Source organism: Cervus elaphus, chromosome 5, assembly GCF_910594005.1.
Source record: "Cervus elaphus chromosome 5, mCerEla1.1, whole genome shotgun sequence".
Lineage (NCBI taxonomy): Eukaryota > Metazoa > Chordata > Mammalia > Artiodactyla > Cervidae > Cervus > Cervus elaphus.
In genome coordinates this window covers 90,615,824-90,632,137 of record NC_057819.1, presented here as the reverse complement: position 1 = coordinate 90,632,137, position 16,314 = coordinate 90,615,824, and the positions used below count along the sequence as shown (strand labels likewise).

Sequence of the window (16,314 nt, the reverse complement as noted above, 5' to 3'; positions counted from 1 at the left end):
GTGAGGAGTGCGGGGAGATTTCTGCAGAAGTCTGCACCAACTGGGTTTCTGAACAGAGTAATCTCCCTGGTGATGTCTCCAACTTTATTGCTGGCTTTTTTCTTTACAAGCTTTGCTGCTTCAGCTCTTCACCTTGACAGCAGTGCCCAAGGGAGCTTTGCGTGTGTGTTTAAGTAAGATCTTAATCCTTTCTGAGTGGCATTAAAGCTGTCATCAGGAGAGCAGGGCAGTGTCGGCCTTGTAAACAGTGGGCAGGCAGGGACCCCGGGAGTGAATGGGAGAGCTTCCGGAAGGCTCCCACCCCACCCACACACCTGTCCATCCCAGGAGAGGCTGGTCTGCTAATTTGTAAACCCTCAACCTGGGAGGTTGGCCCAGCGCCGTTCTCCTTCACTCCTGGGCTGAGGTTGAAAACTTGGCCACCTTGGACAGCGCCCACGCCAGCCTTTCCCAGAATCCAGCACCTTCTGCATCCTTGAACAAAGGTCTGATGAGCATCATTGTGTGCAAGACTTCCTCAGCCACCCACACACCCCTGAGTGTCGACATCTGGGGATTCAGAGCCACGTTTTCCATACCTACCTACTCAGAGACCCAGATGGTTAATGGCGAGGAACAGGGAAGTGCTCGTAACACTTGCAGTTAGTAGTCAATTAAGTGGGAGTGCCGGAGTAACGTGGAAGACAACACAGATTCCAGATGACTCATGCCTCGTCCAAACCAGACGTCCCAGCGGGGAGGCAGTGCGGGTATTACTTCCCAGGGACACCAGTGCAGAAGGGGTTGGTGTACAGGCAGAAGGGGGCTTGCCAGCTGAACCCGAGGGTGGGGGGCTGTACTGCAAAGCAAATGACGTGCGCTGTCCTATTTGAGCCATTGATTCAGAGCAGAGGGCATTCTGGTCACCACATGTCACGTCATTGATCTCCAGGATTGAGCTGATTGATCCGCCTGCACCCGTTCCTCCTCCTCTGTGTGCCTCCCTCTTCAGAGAGGGGGTGCCCGTTCAGACAGTCGGGCTCTGACCAGATAGCCAAATGCCTGTCCTGTGCAGGCTGTATTTAATCCCCGCAACAACCCCCTGAGGCAGGTGCCATTACTCTTCACCTGTTACAGAAGCCAAGGCTTGGAGAAGCAAAGTGACTTGCCTAAGAAGATACAGTCATTAAGTGGTGGAGCTGGGCTCTGATCAGGCTGTCTGACCCCAAAGGCGGTGCTCTAACACGACCTTAGCTTTATGAGAACCAGAGGCAAGACTTATCCTTTATGCATGGAATTTATCCGAAACCAAGGGAGGTCTTTTTTTTTTTTTATTTTAAAGATTTTTTAATGTGGGCCATTTTTAAAGTCTTCATTGAATTTGTTACAGTATTGCTTCTGTTTTGTGTTTTGGTTTTTTGGCCCTGAGGCATATGGGATCTTAGCTCCCAGACCAGGGATTGAACCCACACCCCCTGCATTGAAAGGCGAAGTCTCAACCACTGGACCACCAGGGAAGTCCTCCAAGGCGGGGCGGTCTTCATAGACATTAAGTCCTGCTGTCTAATTCCTGCCCAATGAAAATATTCCAAATCCAAGGCCATCGTGTTTTGTAACAATTATAACTAATCTCTGCTCAGCATGTCTGATGATCCAGGCAAGTGATAAAGGGTTCACGTGTGTTAGCTCTTCATCACATTCCTCTGAAGTGGATACTGACACCCACATTTTATAGTTCAAAGGATTGGAATCACCCTATTTGCTCAGCCAAGAAATCCTAGAACTGGAGTAGACACTCTTCCCCAAACCTGTGCCTCTAGCCAATGCTTGAAGCCAAGGTGTATCTCACTTTCGCTGATGATTATAGGGCTGAATTTAAATACTTTAACACCCAGTCTTGGGACTTCCTTGGCAACCCAGTGGTTAGGACTCTCAGCTTACACTGCAGGGGACATGGGTTGAATCCCTGCTCAGAGAACTAAGATCCCGCAAGCCATGTGGTTCAGCCAAAAAAATAAAAATAGCCCAGTCTTTTCACTGTTTTGCCCAACTTTGATTATAAACTCTGTAGATCAGAAGCCATGGGTGCACCCCCAGAGCCTAGCACAGGCTTTGGCACATGGCAAGCACTAAAGGAAAGAGTAAATAGCGTTCTACTGCTTAAAGGTAGGTGTTCTGGCAATTTTTATTTAGATTTGCTTTTCTTTAGCGACCAAGGGAGATGCTGGAGGACACCTGCTTTAAATTTTCCAGGCTAACATTATCACAGCTGTGCGTTATGGCAAAGTCGCCGATTCATCACCATGCTGGCGTGGACCCAGGGTTTTGGGGGGTGGAGATTCATAGCCCTGACTCGCATTGGCCCTTTGGTTTGCCGCTGTGCAGAGGTGTGGCTTGTCGCTGGGGCTTGCTTCTCTGACTTCTGCCTTCCTGACCTCCGTGGGTTCACACTGGACATTTATTGAACTGTCATCCCTTAGGTTTGTCAGCAATCCTTCCTGGCCCTGGCTTCCTACCCTGGAATGGCTTTATTCTGCTGATATGCATACCAGCCCACATTTCTATTTGACTTCTCTCAGTCCCTCTGAAAATGAGAGTGTTAGTCACGCAGTCCAGTGTGACTCTTTGTGACCCCATGGACTGTAGCCCACTAGACTCCTCTGTCCATAGAATTCTCTCCCACCAGACTTCTCTGACCATGGAATTCTCTCCAGGCAGGAATACTGGAGTGGGTAGCTATTCCCTTCTCCACGGGATCTTCCTGACCCAGGGATCAAACCCAGGCCTCCTGCATTGTAGGCAGACTCTTTACCATCTGAGACACCAGGGAAGCCCATAGTCCAGGACTAATTTGCAGTCATTTAAAGAAAGTCTTTCTGCCACAAATGGAGGGCAAGTGGGTCCAGATCATTACCTTCTAGATTCTAAAATCAATATTCAAACCCCAGACCCTGTATTTCGGCCAAGGCTTGGATTATTGTATTTCTGATCTGGAAGGAACCCTGGGGGTCCCCCCCCCCCCCCCAGTGAATGGCAAACTCTACTCCCCATGTCTCACCCCCATTCAGCCTGAGCGGCCCTCTGAGCTGTGGGATAGGGGTGTGTCATGGTTTCTTTGAAAAGAGAGTCTCACTGCTCGAACATTGGACAGCCTTAGATCTAACCTCCTCATTTCACAGATTTGAAAACTGAAGCCCAAAGAATTCAGGGGCTGTGTCCAAGGTCACACAAGTAGCCAGTCCCGCCCCCAGTCGACCGTCCTGCCACCACCCAGACTGACCTGTGGCCCTGCCCGGGGTCAGGACTCCCATCCCTGGATCGGGTGAGGGAAAGGTCAGTGCGTGGAGGCTGGACCCTGCCGCCTCCTTGCCCTGATGGATCCCACGGGGAGCCCGAAGGAGTAGAAACTGGGCCCGTCCGTAGGGACTCACGCAGAGAAAAGAGGCCAGCCCGGGAGCTTTCTCTGTCCAGACGGTAACGAGGAGCGGCTTGGGCCGCCAGCCCTGTCCAGCCCTGCAGTGCAGCCTTCTCCAGCAGCCCCAGCCCGGAGCGTGGGAATTCTTTGTCATGCAGATCTCTGCCTGCCTGCGGGCCACCCTGGGATTTTTTTTTTTTACCCTCCTGTTATATAGGGTTGACCCTGTGGCTCAGCAGTTAAAAAAAAAAAAAAGTTATCTGACAATAGATCAATACCTAATTAAAGCCGAAGGGCAAGCATGAAAGGGGAGAGGAAAGATTTATAGTTGCCCTGGGAAGGGAGAAGGACTCTGGTGTTCTTAGCTCATGACAGTTTGTGTTTTCCTTGAGAGATGACATCCCCCTGGAGACGAAGACTCTGTTGTGGGGAATCTCTTCTTGGTAGGATCTCAGTGAGCCCGGAGCCTTGAGAGCAATCTGGGGTGGGGATGGCAAGCGATGAGGGGAGTAAGCAGATGACATTGCTGCTACCTCTCCAGGCCCAGGGTGTCAGGTACCCTGGTTCCTAGGTGGGCCCTAGCCTCTTCCCTTAGGAGCTGACCCTCCACCCCCATAGGGCCTGCAAAACTTGGCCTTCTGCCTCACCCTCCTCTCTCCACCCAGGCAGCGACTAATTGGCTCAGGAGCCTGCGGGCATTTTCCAGTGGTGATTTCTGCACACTCACCCCGCCAGCCACCTCTCATCCTCTGAGCCCTGGGTTCTAACTCCCAGTTATTTTTAGTCTCCTGTGTCCTTCCCTGGAAGCCAAGGCATTGATCACACTTAAATGAGACCAGAACAATGCATTGCCCATCTCCTCTCTGCCCAGCTTCCCTCCCAGGACCAAAGTTTCTCATCCTCCAGACCAAGAGTCTGTACCGTTCCTTTCCCCCAGGGGGTATGACATCATCTTTCTCTCTTCCCCGGGACTTCTCAAGGACATTTTTCCTAAAAAGATGCCCAGCTCTAGAGGTCCTGTTGGCCTGTTGTAGTTTCACTCCGTTGGAGGTGATGCACGGCAGGTTTCTGGGTGCTATTGAGAAAGAAGGGTAGAGGGTGGAGATTGACAGTTTCGGCAGTGTCTGCTGGAGAGGCCAAGAGTACATGGGTTTTGTGTCAGGCAGACCTGGACTCATGTCCTGGCTCCAGCCATTCCTGCCAGATGACTGAGGCCTCAGCCTCCTGGTCTCTGCAATGAGGCTGTTAGCACCTGCCTCAGCGAGTGGGCACAGAATGTTTGGCAGGTGTCTGACACATAGCGCCCCCTAACGGTGGCAGTTTCTGCAAAACTGCTGTGGTTTTCTCATTGCTCAGAACCCTGAGATAGCCAGGTCGCCAGGCAGATGATCTGGGTTGGAGCTCTACTGTGGACAAGTGACTTCTCTCCTTGAGACTTTGCTTCCCAGTTGTAAAAGGAAAAGTTTGAACCAAACGGTCCTTTCGGTCGTAGATGAATTTTTCAGGAAGCTCCAGGGTGATGTGGGATCCCAGGAGGAAGAGAGGGAGCTTTCGCTCTGAAGTCTCAGCCCTGAGGCTGCAGCATCCCAGCGCCTGAGACTGGGGGTGGGGAGCAACTCCAGCGTCCTTGAGTTCTCCGTCTCTCTCTCTGCCTCAGGGTCCTTGGCGGTGTCTGTGGCCGACATGACCGCGCCGGTGGTGGGCTCCTCTGGAGGGGTGTATGCGCTCGTCTCTGCCCATCTGGCCAACATCGTCATGGTGAGCACCCCCGTCCCCGAAGTCCTTTCTTGGCCCACCCTACCCCCTCCCCGCCGTCCCTGGGCCTGGATGTTAATCTACCAGAGTTGGGTTTTATTTTTATTTTTTTTACTTTTTATTATTTTTTTTTTCAGAGTTGGGTTTTAGATTCTCTTCCATGCTCCAGCCTGGGCTCAGCAAGCCCCAGCTGGCCTTGGCCAGTAGCCAAATTGAAGGACACTTCCTCACCCTCTGCTGGGCCACTTCCAGTGGGTCCTTTCCATATATGATTTCAATTTTCTCTAGCCTGGCTTTGCCCGGCTGCCTATTCCAACTCTTTGCTACTTAGTGGCTTTAAAAAGTTAAAATTCTGGACCACTAGCACCCATTAAAATTGTGATTCGTTGTTTCTCATAGTTTGGTAAAAGTAAAGGGCCTTAGGGGCTTCCCTGGTGGCTCAGTGGGTAAAGAATCTGCCTGCCAATGCAGGCGACACAGGTTTGATCCCTGATCTGGGAAGATCCCACATGCCACGGAGCAACTAAGGCCACGTGCCACAACTGCTGAGCCTGTGCTCCAGGGCCCGGGAGCCCCAACTGCTGAGCCCACGTGCCGCAGCTACTGAAGCCTTCATACCCTGCTGCTAAGTCGCTTCAGTCGTGTCCGACTCTGTGCGACCCCACAGACGGCAGCCCACCAGGCTCCCCCGTCCCTGGGATTCTCCAGGCAAGAACCCTGGAGTGGGTTGCCATTTCCTTCTCCAATGCATGAAAGTGAAAAGTGAAAGTGAAGTCTCTCAGTCGTGTCCGACTCCTAGCTACTCCATGGACAGCAGCCTACCAGGCTCCTCCATCCATGGGATTTTCCAGGCAAGAGGACTGGAGTGGGGTGCCATTGCCTTCTCGGCTTCATGCCCTAGAGCCCCTGCTCTGCAACAAGAGGAGCCCCCGCAATGAGAAGCCTCCACACCCCAACTACAGAGGAGCCTGTGCTCACCACAGCTAGAGAAAAGCCCTTGTAGCAATGAAGACCCAGCACAGCCAAAAATAAATAAAATTATTAAAAAAGAAGTAAAGGGACCTTAGAGATGATCTCATCAAAATTCTCAAATAGGAAAGAAGGCCCTGACAGGTTAAATGAGTTGTCCAAAGTCACAATCAAGTTGGTGGCAAAATGGGGTCTCCTGGCAACCATTTAAGTGTCGCTGTCCTCCACCAGCCGGTCACGGCGTCTGGACACTGTCATCCCGTTTCTCACGCTCTTCCTCGGCTTTTCCTGAAAGGCACTCTCATGAACCAGCTAACAGCAGGGGCTGTTCTTCAGCTTAGATCTGAGTGGCAGCTACCTACTTCCTGAAGAGTGACCTTGAGCAGATGACTTCAGTGCCTCAGTTTCTCCATCTGTGAAATGGGATGGGGTGGGGGCCAATGAGATACAGTGAAAATAACCACTTGGTGTAAGTGTTATCTTCATTCCTGACTCCTCACAGAAGAGGCTGGGGTGGACTCAGAGTAGAGACAGGACTTTCAAGGCAAGAAATTGAAAGCCATCTGATAGTCTTAGAGGAGGCCAGGGAAGACAGCTTCCTTGTTTTGGAAGCAGTCTGAAGTTTGGAGGCTGAAAGAGGAGTTGTTGGCAGTGCTCGGTTCACTCTGCCTGGTGCCCCCCGCAGAGGCATAGCCCAGGTCTTACCCATCTTTTCCCCAGTGCCTGGAATAGGGCTGGATGCGTGGCAGAGGGTACCCACTGAATCTGGGGGCAGGAAGGAAGGAAGAACCTGGGGGAGGGGAGCAGGGACCGTGTCCAGGAAAGGAATGGCTTCTCTTTGGGATCCTCTTGTTCCCACCTCCCTCCCCCATCACTGTCTTCACCCACGTGGCAGATATTCAGATGCTCAGTTACAAGAGTTCATAGAGTTCCTAAATTCCCCCATGTCTTATTTATTTTGCCCGCGCTGCCAGGCATGTGGGATCTTGGTTCCCGGACCAGGAATCAAATCCGTGCCGCCTGCAACGGAGTCTTAACCACTTGACCACCGGGAACTCTCCTCCATTTTTCTTCATCATTGCTACTGTCAGCTGTCCTGCTCCTCAACACCATTCTCTCTATTTGCACCAAAGTCCCATTTGTACCCTGAGAGAGAAAGAACTGCTGCAGAGGCTGGAAAGGCCATCTGAGGGTGTGTGTGGGGCGGGGGGGTTGGGGGCGGTAAGTGTGTTTACACACAGGGTGCGTGCCTCTGTCTGCTGAGCACCTGGGAGCCCAGGGCCGCCTCACATGGCCCTTTAAATGGGTCATTCTGTATCAGTGCCACCGCTTTCCCCAGACACAGCTTTTCCTCTGAATTCTGCTTCCGCCACTCCTCCCCTCCCCCTGCCCCAATTCCTTTCTGCAGGGGGAGGAAATGCCACCCTCCCCCTGCTCTCCCCCACAAGATGCGTCTGTGTGGAAGGACATGCACCAGCCCGACTGAGGAAGAGGCAAGCAGGACTTCAAAACGATGCCCTGTTTCCGCCCCTCGCCACCACCTGGGAAGTAGCTCTGGTGTTCCCAGAAGTTCCCATGGTGAGGGCAGACCCAGGGCCCGGGGTGGGGCGTGGGGGTGAGGAGGGGGTGTTTGAGAGCAGTTTTCTACCAGTTTGTAGTTTTTTCTGCAAGTAGCCCGCGGTGGTGCCGCTGAGCTGTCCCATCTGAGAGCCCAGCGCTCTTCCAGAAGGACATGGCTTTCTCTGGCCAACAGGGAGCTTTGGGGTCCCCTGGAGCGTGACATTTGGTAACCCTCCTTTAAAAAGCTGTGTGCTGCTTATTGGACAGTGAAGAATGCTCATTTCACTCACTTCCTTCTTAGAAAGGTCAGTTTCTTTTCACCGAGAGGCTACCTTTACCCAAACTAGCTCAGTGCCCAGCAATTCGGAGATGCATTAGGACAAGCCAAGTGAAATTGGCATTTCTGTGGGTCAGAAGCATTTCAGCCTTGGCAGTTTCATGTGGTTCTGCCTAATAGATGACGGATTTTTTTTCTCCCCAGAATGTTAGCTAAACCTAAGAGGAGAGTTCTTTTTTTTTTTCTTTATTTGTATTTTATATTGGTGATTTCAAACTGTGGTGTTGGAGAAGACTCTTGAGAGTCCCTTGGACTGCAGGGAGATCAAACCAGTCGATCATAAGGGAAGTCAACCCTGAATATTCATTGGAAAGACTGATGCTGAAGCTGAAGCTCTGATACTTTGGCCACCTGATGCAAAGAGCCAACTCCTTGGGAAAGACCCTGATGCTGGGAAAGATAGAAGGCAGGAGGAGAAGGAGACGACAGAGGTTGAGATGGTAGGATGGCATCACTGACTCAGTGGACATGAGTTTGAGCAAGCTCTGGGAGATGGTGAAGGATAGTGAAACCTGGCATGCTGCAGTTCACGGGGTCACAGAGTTGGATGTACCTGAGTAACTCAATAACAAATAGTTGATTTACAGTGTTGTATTAGTTTCAGATGTACAACAAAGTGATTTACTTCTACATATACATGTGTCTATTCTTCTTCCATTCTTTCCCCATCTAGGTCATTACAGAGGATTGAGTAGAGTTCCCTGGGCTGCACACTGGGTCCTTGCTGATTATTTTGTGTAGAGTAGTGTATATATGTTTAGGGGGCTTCCCAGGTGGCACTAGGGGTAAAGAATCCACCTGCCAATGCAGGAGACTCAAGAGACACGGGTTTGATCCCTGGGTCAGGAAGATCCCCTGTAGTAGGAAATGGCAACCTGCTCCAGTAATCTTGCCTGAAGAGTCCCATGGACAGAGGAGCCTGGTGGACTTCAGTCAATGAGGCTGCAGAGTCAGGACGACTGAGTGACTGAGCACATTTATTTAGACTGTTGATCTTTAATTCCAAAGTGAAGATTTGGTCTGTGTATATATAGCCAATAAAGCACCTCATTGGAGCAGAGGGAGAAAGAGCGTGCACCTGTCAGGAAATGTGGATTTGAGGTCTGGTATTACCATATATTATGCTGTGAGTTCCTTAACTCCTTCAGGATTCTGTCCTCTCATCTGTAATCCTTTCTTCACAAAGTAGTTGTGAGAAAGACATGAAAAAAATGCATGTGAAAATGTCATTTATGTGGCAGATTACCATACTGGGAGATCCTGTAGGTATATGTGTGTTTATATTAGTTAATTAGTTCAGTCGCTCAGTCGTGTCCGACTCTTTGCGACCCCATGGACAGCAGCATGCCAGGCCTCCCTGTCCATCACCAGCTCCCGGAGTTTACCCAAACTCATGTCCATTGAGTCAGTGATACCATCCAACCATCTCATCCTCTGTCCTCCCCTTCTCCTCCTGCCCTCAATCTTTCCCAGCATCAGGGTGTTTTCCAATGAGTCAACTCTTTGCATCAGGTGGCCAAAGTATTGGAGTTTCAGCTTCAGTATCAGTCCTTCCAATGAACACCCAGGACTGATCTCCTTCAGGATGGACTGGTTGGATCTCCTTGCAGTGCAAGGGACTCTCAAGAGTCTTCTCCAACACCACAGTTCAAAAGTGTTTATATATATATATATTTTTTTTTCTTTTTAACAATTTGTTCCTTTATTCAGCCTAAAACTTTTTATAAAGGTAAAAAATAATTTTAACAATGAATATCATCATCATTTTATTTGAGCTCTTTTGATTTAGATTTTATTTATTATTTTTTCTTTATTTTTTAATTGAAGGATAATTACTTTACAATACGGTGTTAATTTCTGCCATACATCATCATGAATCATCCATAGGTATACAGATGTCCCCTCCCTCTTGAACCTCCCTCCCCGCTGCCACCCCCGACTCCTCTAGGTTGTCACAGAGCCCTGGTTTGAGTTCCCCGAGTCTGTCTTACATACGGTAGTGTGTGTTCCCGTGCTGCGCTCTCAGTTCGCCCCATCCCCGCCCCGGTGTCCGTAAGTCTGTCCTCTGTGTCTGCGTCCCCATGGCCGCCCTGCAGACGGGCTCATCAGGGCCCTCTCTCTGGATCCTCTGTGTGTGCTCTGCTGAGCCGCTCGGTCCTGTCCGACTCTGGCGACACCATGGACTGTAGCCCGCCAGGCGCCTCGGTCCGTGGGATTCTCCAGGCAAGAACACTGGAGTGGGTTGCCCGTTTCCGCTTCTAGGGAATATTTCCCACCCAGGAATTGAACCCGGGTCTCCTGCATTGCAGACAGATTCTTTACCGACTGAGCTAGGTTCTATGTATATGCGTTAATATGAGATATTTGTTTTTCTCTTTCTGACTTATTTTACTCTGCATAATAGGCTCTAGGTTCATCCACTCATTAGCACTGACTGCAATGTGTTCCTTTTTATGGGTGAGTAATATTCCATTGTGTATATGTGTACCACAGCTTCTTTATGCATTCATCTGTCAGTGGACATCTAGCTTGCTTCCACGTCCTAGCTGTTGTAAATAGCACTTCAGTGAACATCAGGGTAACATGTCTTTTTCAGTTACGGTTTTCTCAGGGTATATGCCCAGGAGTGGGATTGTTGAGTCATGTGGTAGTTTCATTCCTGTATGTATATTTTATAATATTCTTTAATTATAAATTCCACCGGATATCTGCACAGGGAGTAATCTGAAAATGTGTACTTTATGCTTCAGATACATAGCAGAAAAATGTCGAACCCTTCTGTTCTCAGGACTGTACTTAAGTGAGAGATTCTGCCTGAAATGAAAGCGTGACCTATTTTTCATAAAAAAAAAAAAAAAAAAGCAAGCACTTTGAGTTTCAAAAAGCTTGTTTACATCAAGGGATTAAATCTAGAAAACATTTCAACAAATGATCTGGATGGCATTAAAGACCTGCAATCAGGACTTCTTATTTGAAATTCTAGAAGTATAAAGACACACATAATTGAATAATTTATTAATTGCTTTTTGCTGCAGCCCATAGAGCAGAGTTTCATTTTTAAATATACAAGATATTTTCTTATACTTTGCCCCATTCAATAGATGTTTTTCTAAAACGTTTTGAGATCTAAATTTTCACAAATTGAACTGTACTGTCAAAGCACAGAAAAGATTGTTATCTGAAAGTCAAAGAAGGTTGCTGTGTTACAAGGCTCCGTTTATTAAGTAAAAAGCCTGCTGTAGGATTTTTACTTAATGACATCTAATTTTATCTGTGTCATGCTTTCTTGTTTCCTGTGTTGGGTTTTCGTGAAGTGATTTGACAAGAAGTTGTTTCCACTGGGGGTATGTAAAGCAGTCTGGGAACAGAACCTCCCGCCTGGGTTTCAGCCTGTGAGCTCTTAGCTGGTTGGATGAGCAAGACGCCGAGGGGACGGGTTACTGCCTTGTTTGCTGTTGGTGAGTTACCATCTCACCCTGCAAGGCTCTGGGAGAGAATGAAATTAAAGGACCTGAAAAAAGTTTATATTCTCCAGGGGCCTGCAGGCTTTTCAACATTTATAGCAGCAGCAGTGCTGGCTCTGTGTGAGGGTTTTTTTCCCTTCTGTTGTCTCACTGTGCTTATTTTATTGGAGGGAATAATGGGGAGGGGGGTGGGAGATGAGGCAGCTGGTGCAAAGGAGTGACTTTCTAGTTTAACCCCTCAGCTGCTGGGAGGCTGGTCACTCACTGACTGTTCACTCAGCCTTGGGGGCAGCTGGGGGCAGCCGGCAGGGACAGACAGCACAGACAGACAGAACATGACCTTGCCTCGGAAGTGTGGGCAGACAGAGCCCTGGACTGGGAACCCTGTCAAGCTCGACCTTAACTCATGGTGACCTTGCCCTAGCCCTCCTTGACCCTCAAGTGCAGATGAGAGGGTGTGACTGGATCAGCTTGGCAGACGCTAGTATCTTCCAGGGCCAGGCAGGTGTGGTGGATGAAGCTGGTCGGCGGCGGGGGTTGGGGGGTGGGTGTTGGGGTTAGGGTTGGGGCAGGGCATCCATGTGGGAAAACTGGAGTTCCCTGGCTTCATCCAAGGTCCTTGAGATTCTGCAGGATTTTTTTTTTTCTTTAAAGATTTTTTTGAAACTTTTTATACAATTTTTGCAGTTAATTCATTTATTTTGTTTGGGGCTGTACTGGGTCTTGGTTGCTGCACATAGGCTTTCTCTAGTTGCGGTGCGCGGGCTTCTCATGTGGTGGCTTCTCTTACTGTGGATCTCGGGCTCTGGGTGCACGGGCTTCAGTAGTTACGGCACACGGGCTCAGTCATCCCTTTCCATGTGGGATCGTCCTAACCCAGGGATCGAACTCATGTCCACTGCATTGGCAGGAGAGTTCTAACCCCTGGCTTCCCAGGTAGCGCATTGGTAAAGAATCTGCCTGCCAGTGCCGGAGATGCAGGTTCAATCCCTGGGTCGGGAAGATCCCCTGGAGGAGGATCCTGGAGTCAGATGGACTCACTGCCTGCGGGAGTGGCAACCCACTCCAGTGTTCTTGCCTGGAGAATCCCATGGACGGAGGAGCCTGGTGGGTGAACGTCCATGGAGTTGCAAAGAGTCAGACTTGACTGAGCACACAGACATGACTTGCACACTTCTTAACCACTGGGAAGTCCATTTTTGTACAATTTTAAAAGGTTACTTTCCATTTACAGTTATTACAAAATATTGCCTATATTGCTTGTGTTAAACAAAGCATCCCTGAGCCTATCTTACCCCAGTAGTTTGTACCTTCCACTCTCCTGCCCCAATCTTGCCCCTCCCACTGGTTACCACTAGTTTGTTTTCTATATCTGTGAGTCTACTTTTATGTTCTATTCACTAGTCTGTTATATTTTTTAGATTCCACGTGTAAATGATATACAGTATTGGTCTTTCTCTGACTTATTTCACTTAGCAGAGATTCCGAAGTTTTAAAACCGTTCTGCAAGGCAAACTCACTATCTTTGCCTCAGGTCTAGATACTGTCAGACATTTAGATAGATGACTCTAACTGTGTTCCAGTCTGTGTTCTTTACACATATTAATTCATCTCACCTTCACTACAAACCATGAGGTGGGCAATGAGATACATACTGATACCTCAAATTTATAAGCAAGGACCCTGGAAAAAAGGAATTCTGAGTCATCCCAGTGGTGATCTTGCCAGACCAAAAATACAGACAGTACTTTTTAAGGTGAATCCCAGGTAGGACCCAGAGGGGTGTGAACCTCAGCTGAAGGAAAGCGTGACCAATACATTCTAAACTTACTTTCCCCATAGTATCAGTCAGAACCCACAGAGGGCTCTTATGAGTAAAAGGGATATTAGAATTGTTCCATGTCACTTTTTTTTTTAAAGTATGTTCAGTACATTCATATCATAGTGTGATACAAATCACCATCTATCTACAGAACTCTTTCCATTTTGCAGAATGAAACCTCTATACCCTTTTAACAACAACTCCCATTCCTCTCTCTCCCACCTCCTGGCAACCTTTAATCTATTTTCTATCTCTGTGAATTTGACTCCTCTGTACCTCCTGTAAGTAGAATCAAATGCTATTTGTCTTTCGGGGTGTGGATTATTTCACTTAGCAGCATAGTATCTTCAAGGTTCATTCAGGTTTGGCATGAGTCTTAACTTCTTTCATTTTGAAGGCTGAGTAATATTCTACTGTGTGGCTAGCCCACCTTCCGTTTCTCCGTTCATCTCTCCATGGACCCTTGATTTGCTTCCACTTTTTTGGCTGTTGTGAATCACACTGCTGTGAATGTGGGTGTCACTTTTAAGAGATGAATGGAGACCCATGGGTGGACATCACAGGGAGGCAAAGCCTGGCTGGACAATATCAGGGAGAATTTTTCCATGATTGTAACCCCTCCCCGGAGGTGTCCCTTTGGGAGGAGATGGCCCATCAGGTGACTCCCAAGGTCCCTCCCATCCTAAGGCTTCCTCTTGGAGAGGAGCCGAGGGGTGCCCCACCTTCAACCAACTGAGCCAGCTCGGACTGGGTTGCCAGATCCAATGGAAGGTACCAACTCCTGTTCTGGTCCTTGGCCCCCAGTGAGAGTCCCCTGCGGGCAAACCCCGGCAGGGGACAACGTCCTGCCATCTGCTTCTTAGTACAGAACATGTCGGCAAGCAGAGATCAGACTTTCCCACCTGAAGAGGGACCGTGTATCACTCACCTCATCTTTTTTTGTTTTTTTTTTGGTTGCAGCACGTGGGATCTTTTGTTGCGGCAAGTGGGATCTAGTTCCCTGACTAGGGGTCAAATGTGGGCCACCTGCATTGGGAGCTCAGAGTCTTAGCCACTAGACTACCTTGCTTTCTGTGAGGAAGGACATGCTGATCATTGAGGAATAATGGGGAAGAGGGAGGCCAAGGACAAAGAGCTGAATGTGGCAGGACTTCTGTCTTTGGGACAGCGTCCCTCCGTTCCACTTGGTCCACTGAAGCTTCCATAGACATTGCTGTCCTTGCCAGTGTTCAGGAGCCCCATCAGATTTCATGCATGGGTCCCGCTATTTCAGAGGAGTTCAAGATGTGCCCTTGAGCTGGGCCTGGGCCAGGCAGCAAAAGCAGGGGAGGTAGGTGGGGGGAAACAGAAGCCGGGGCATCCCCGCTTGCCTCCTCCCCCAAGACTGATGTTTTCCAGGGAGATTCCGGGCTCCTTTCTGCTTCTGGGTAAATGGAGTGGAGCTTTGAAAGCGCTGCAGGGGTGCCCCTCAAAGGAGCCCTGTGGCGAAGTCTTTTGTAAAGTGAACAGTCCTTTTGTAAGGTGAATAATTGTGCTCTGATTATCTGCTTTGGAGGTTCAGAGTGTTCAGAGATTCTCAGGGGAAAGAGGGATTTGTCTGAAGGCCATCTGGCCCACCCCATTTCCAATGCTTGATTCTCTCGAGCACCCGCTCTGAGAGATGCGAAGCCCCCATGTGGACCCCTCTGTGATGGGAAACTCACCACCCCATGGATCATTCCGTCTTTGGACAGCTCAGCTGATTAGAAATGGAAGCTTATCCTGAGCTTAAAAAGAAAAGTCTCTCTCTGAAGTTTTATCCGTGTCTCTGCTTACAGGTTGCACTAAATATGCCCTTTGCTTGTGTTGACTCACTTGATAGCTGACCTCAGTGAACTTGACCTCCCCCAAGTCCCCTCTTCATTTGTTTCTCAGGTGCAGGAGTTTGAGTTCTCCTATCATCCTGATGGTTCTGTTTTGACTTGGCTTGCTTTGCTGGCCTGCATCGCTTTGTAACCACGAGACCTAGCAGCTGGGACAACATTCAGATATCTGTCTGTGTCGTGGAGACAGGGACTTGCGTCTCCCAGGATCTAGATTCTCTTCCTATGTTGGTACAGCTCCAGAGTTTTTATGACAGTAACCAACCTACCAACCCCTAAAATCTCAAAGCCGTGCTGCTGTGATCTGGGACTATGCCACCACCACCTCATTCAGGATTTAATAGAGATGATTTCTTTTTAAACTCCATCTTTATTTTTATTATACTCCAACTCTTTTAGCATTTCCTCTGTTTACAAATTTTCTTTTTTTAAAAATTTTAAAACTATTTATTTTTACATTTATTTGTTTGACTGTGCCAGGCCTTAGTTGCAGCATACAGGATCTTTAGTTGTGGCATGCAAACTCTTAGTTGTACCATGCAGGATCTAGTTCCCTCACCAGGGGGTGAACACTGGTCCCCTGCATTGAGAGCATGGAGTCTTAACCACTGGGCCACCAGGAAAACCCCATGAAATAAAACCCCATAAAAATAAAAAATTTATTTTTAAATTTAATTTTGGCCTCACTCTACAGCTTGTGGGATCTTAGTTTCTCGATCAGGAATCAAACCTGAGCCCTTGGCTGTGAAAGTACAGAATTCTAACCACTGAACCACCAGGGAATTCCCGGAGATGACTCTTTTAAATGTCAGCTTTTCCTAGGCTGGCTACTTCTGCAGAGAAGTGGTCTGATCTGGAACTAATGAAACTCTCTCTTTTTTTGTCCCTAGAACTGGTCAGGCATGAAGTGTCAATTCAAGCTGCTGCGGATGGCTGTGGCCTTGATCTGTAGTAAGTTCTAAGGGCTGGCTGGGGGAGGGGGGGCCCTGTACCAGTCCTGGGGGATATAGAGATGGCACAGTCCCTGCTCTTTAGGGCCTTGTGGTCAAAAAGAGAAGGGAGACATGTCCACAATGTGCACAGAAGTGGGGGTTACAGGAGGGTGCTGCTCCCTGGCCTTCTACTTTTCACAGACATAGACTGTGCAGAGA

At 48.8% G+C, this 16,314-nt stretch overlaps 1 protein-coding gene across 4 annotated transcripts in view; it reads left to right on the top strand.

Moving 5' to 3' along the window:
* RHBDL3 (rhomboid like 3) overlaps positions 1 to 16,314 on the top strand; it is a 50,784-nt gene that overhangs the window by 30,184 nt on the left and 4,286 nt on the right. For 3 of the 4 annotated variants that reach the window (XM_043903082.1, XM_043903081.1, XM_043903083.1), the window contains 2 exons: positions 5,052 to 5,152; positions 16,054 to 16,114. In XM_043903082.1, coding sequence (XP_043759017.1) covers positions 5,052 to 5,152; positions 16,054 to 16,114 — 162 coding nt within the window. The remainder of the gene's footprint in view (positions 1 to 5,051; positions 5,153 to 16,053; positions 16,115 to 16,314) is intronic. The other variant, XM_043903084.1, reaches the window with a different exon arrangement.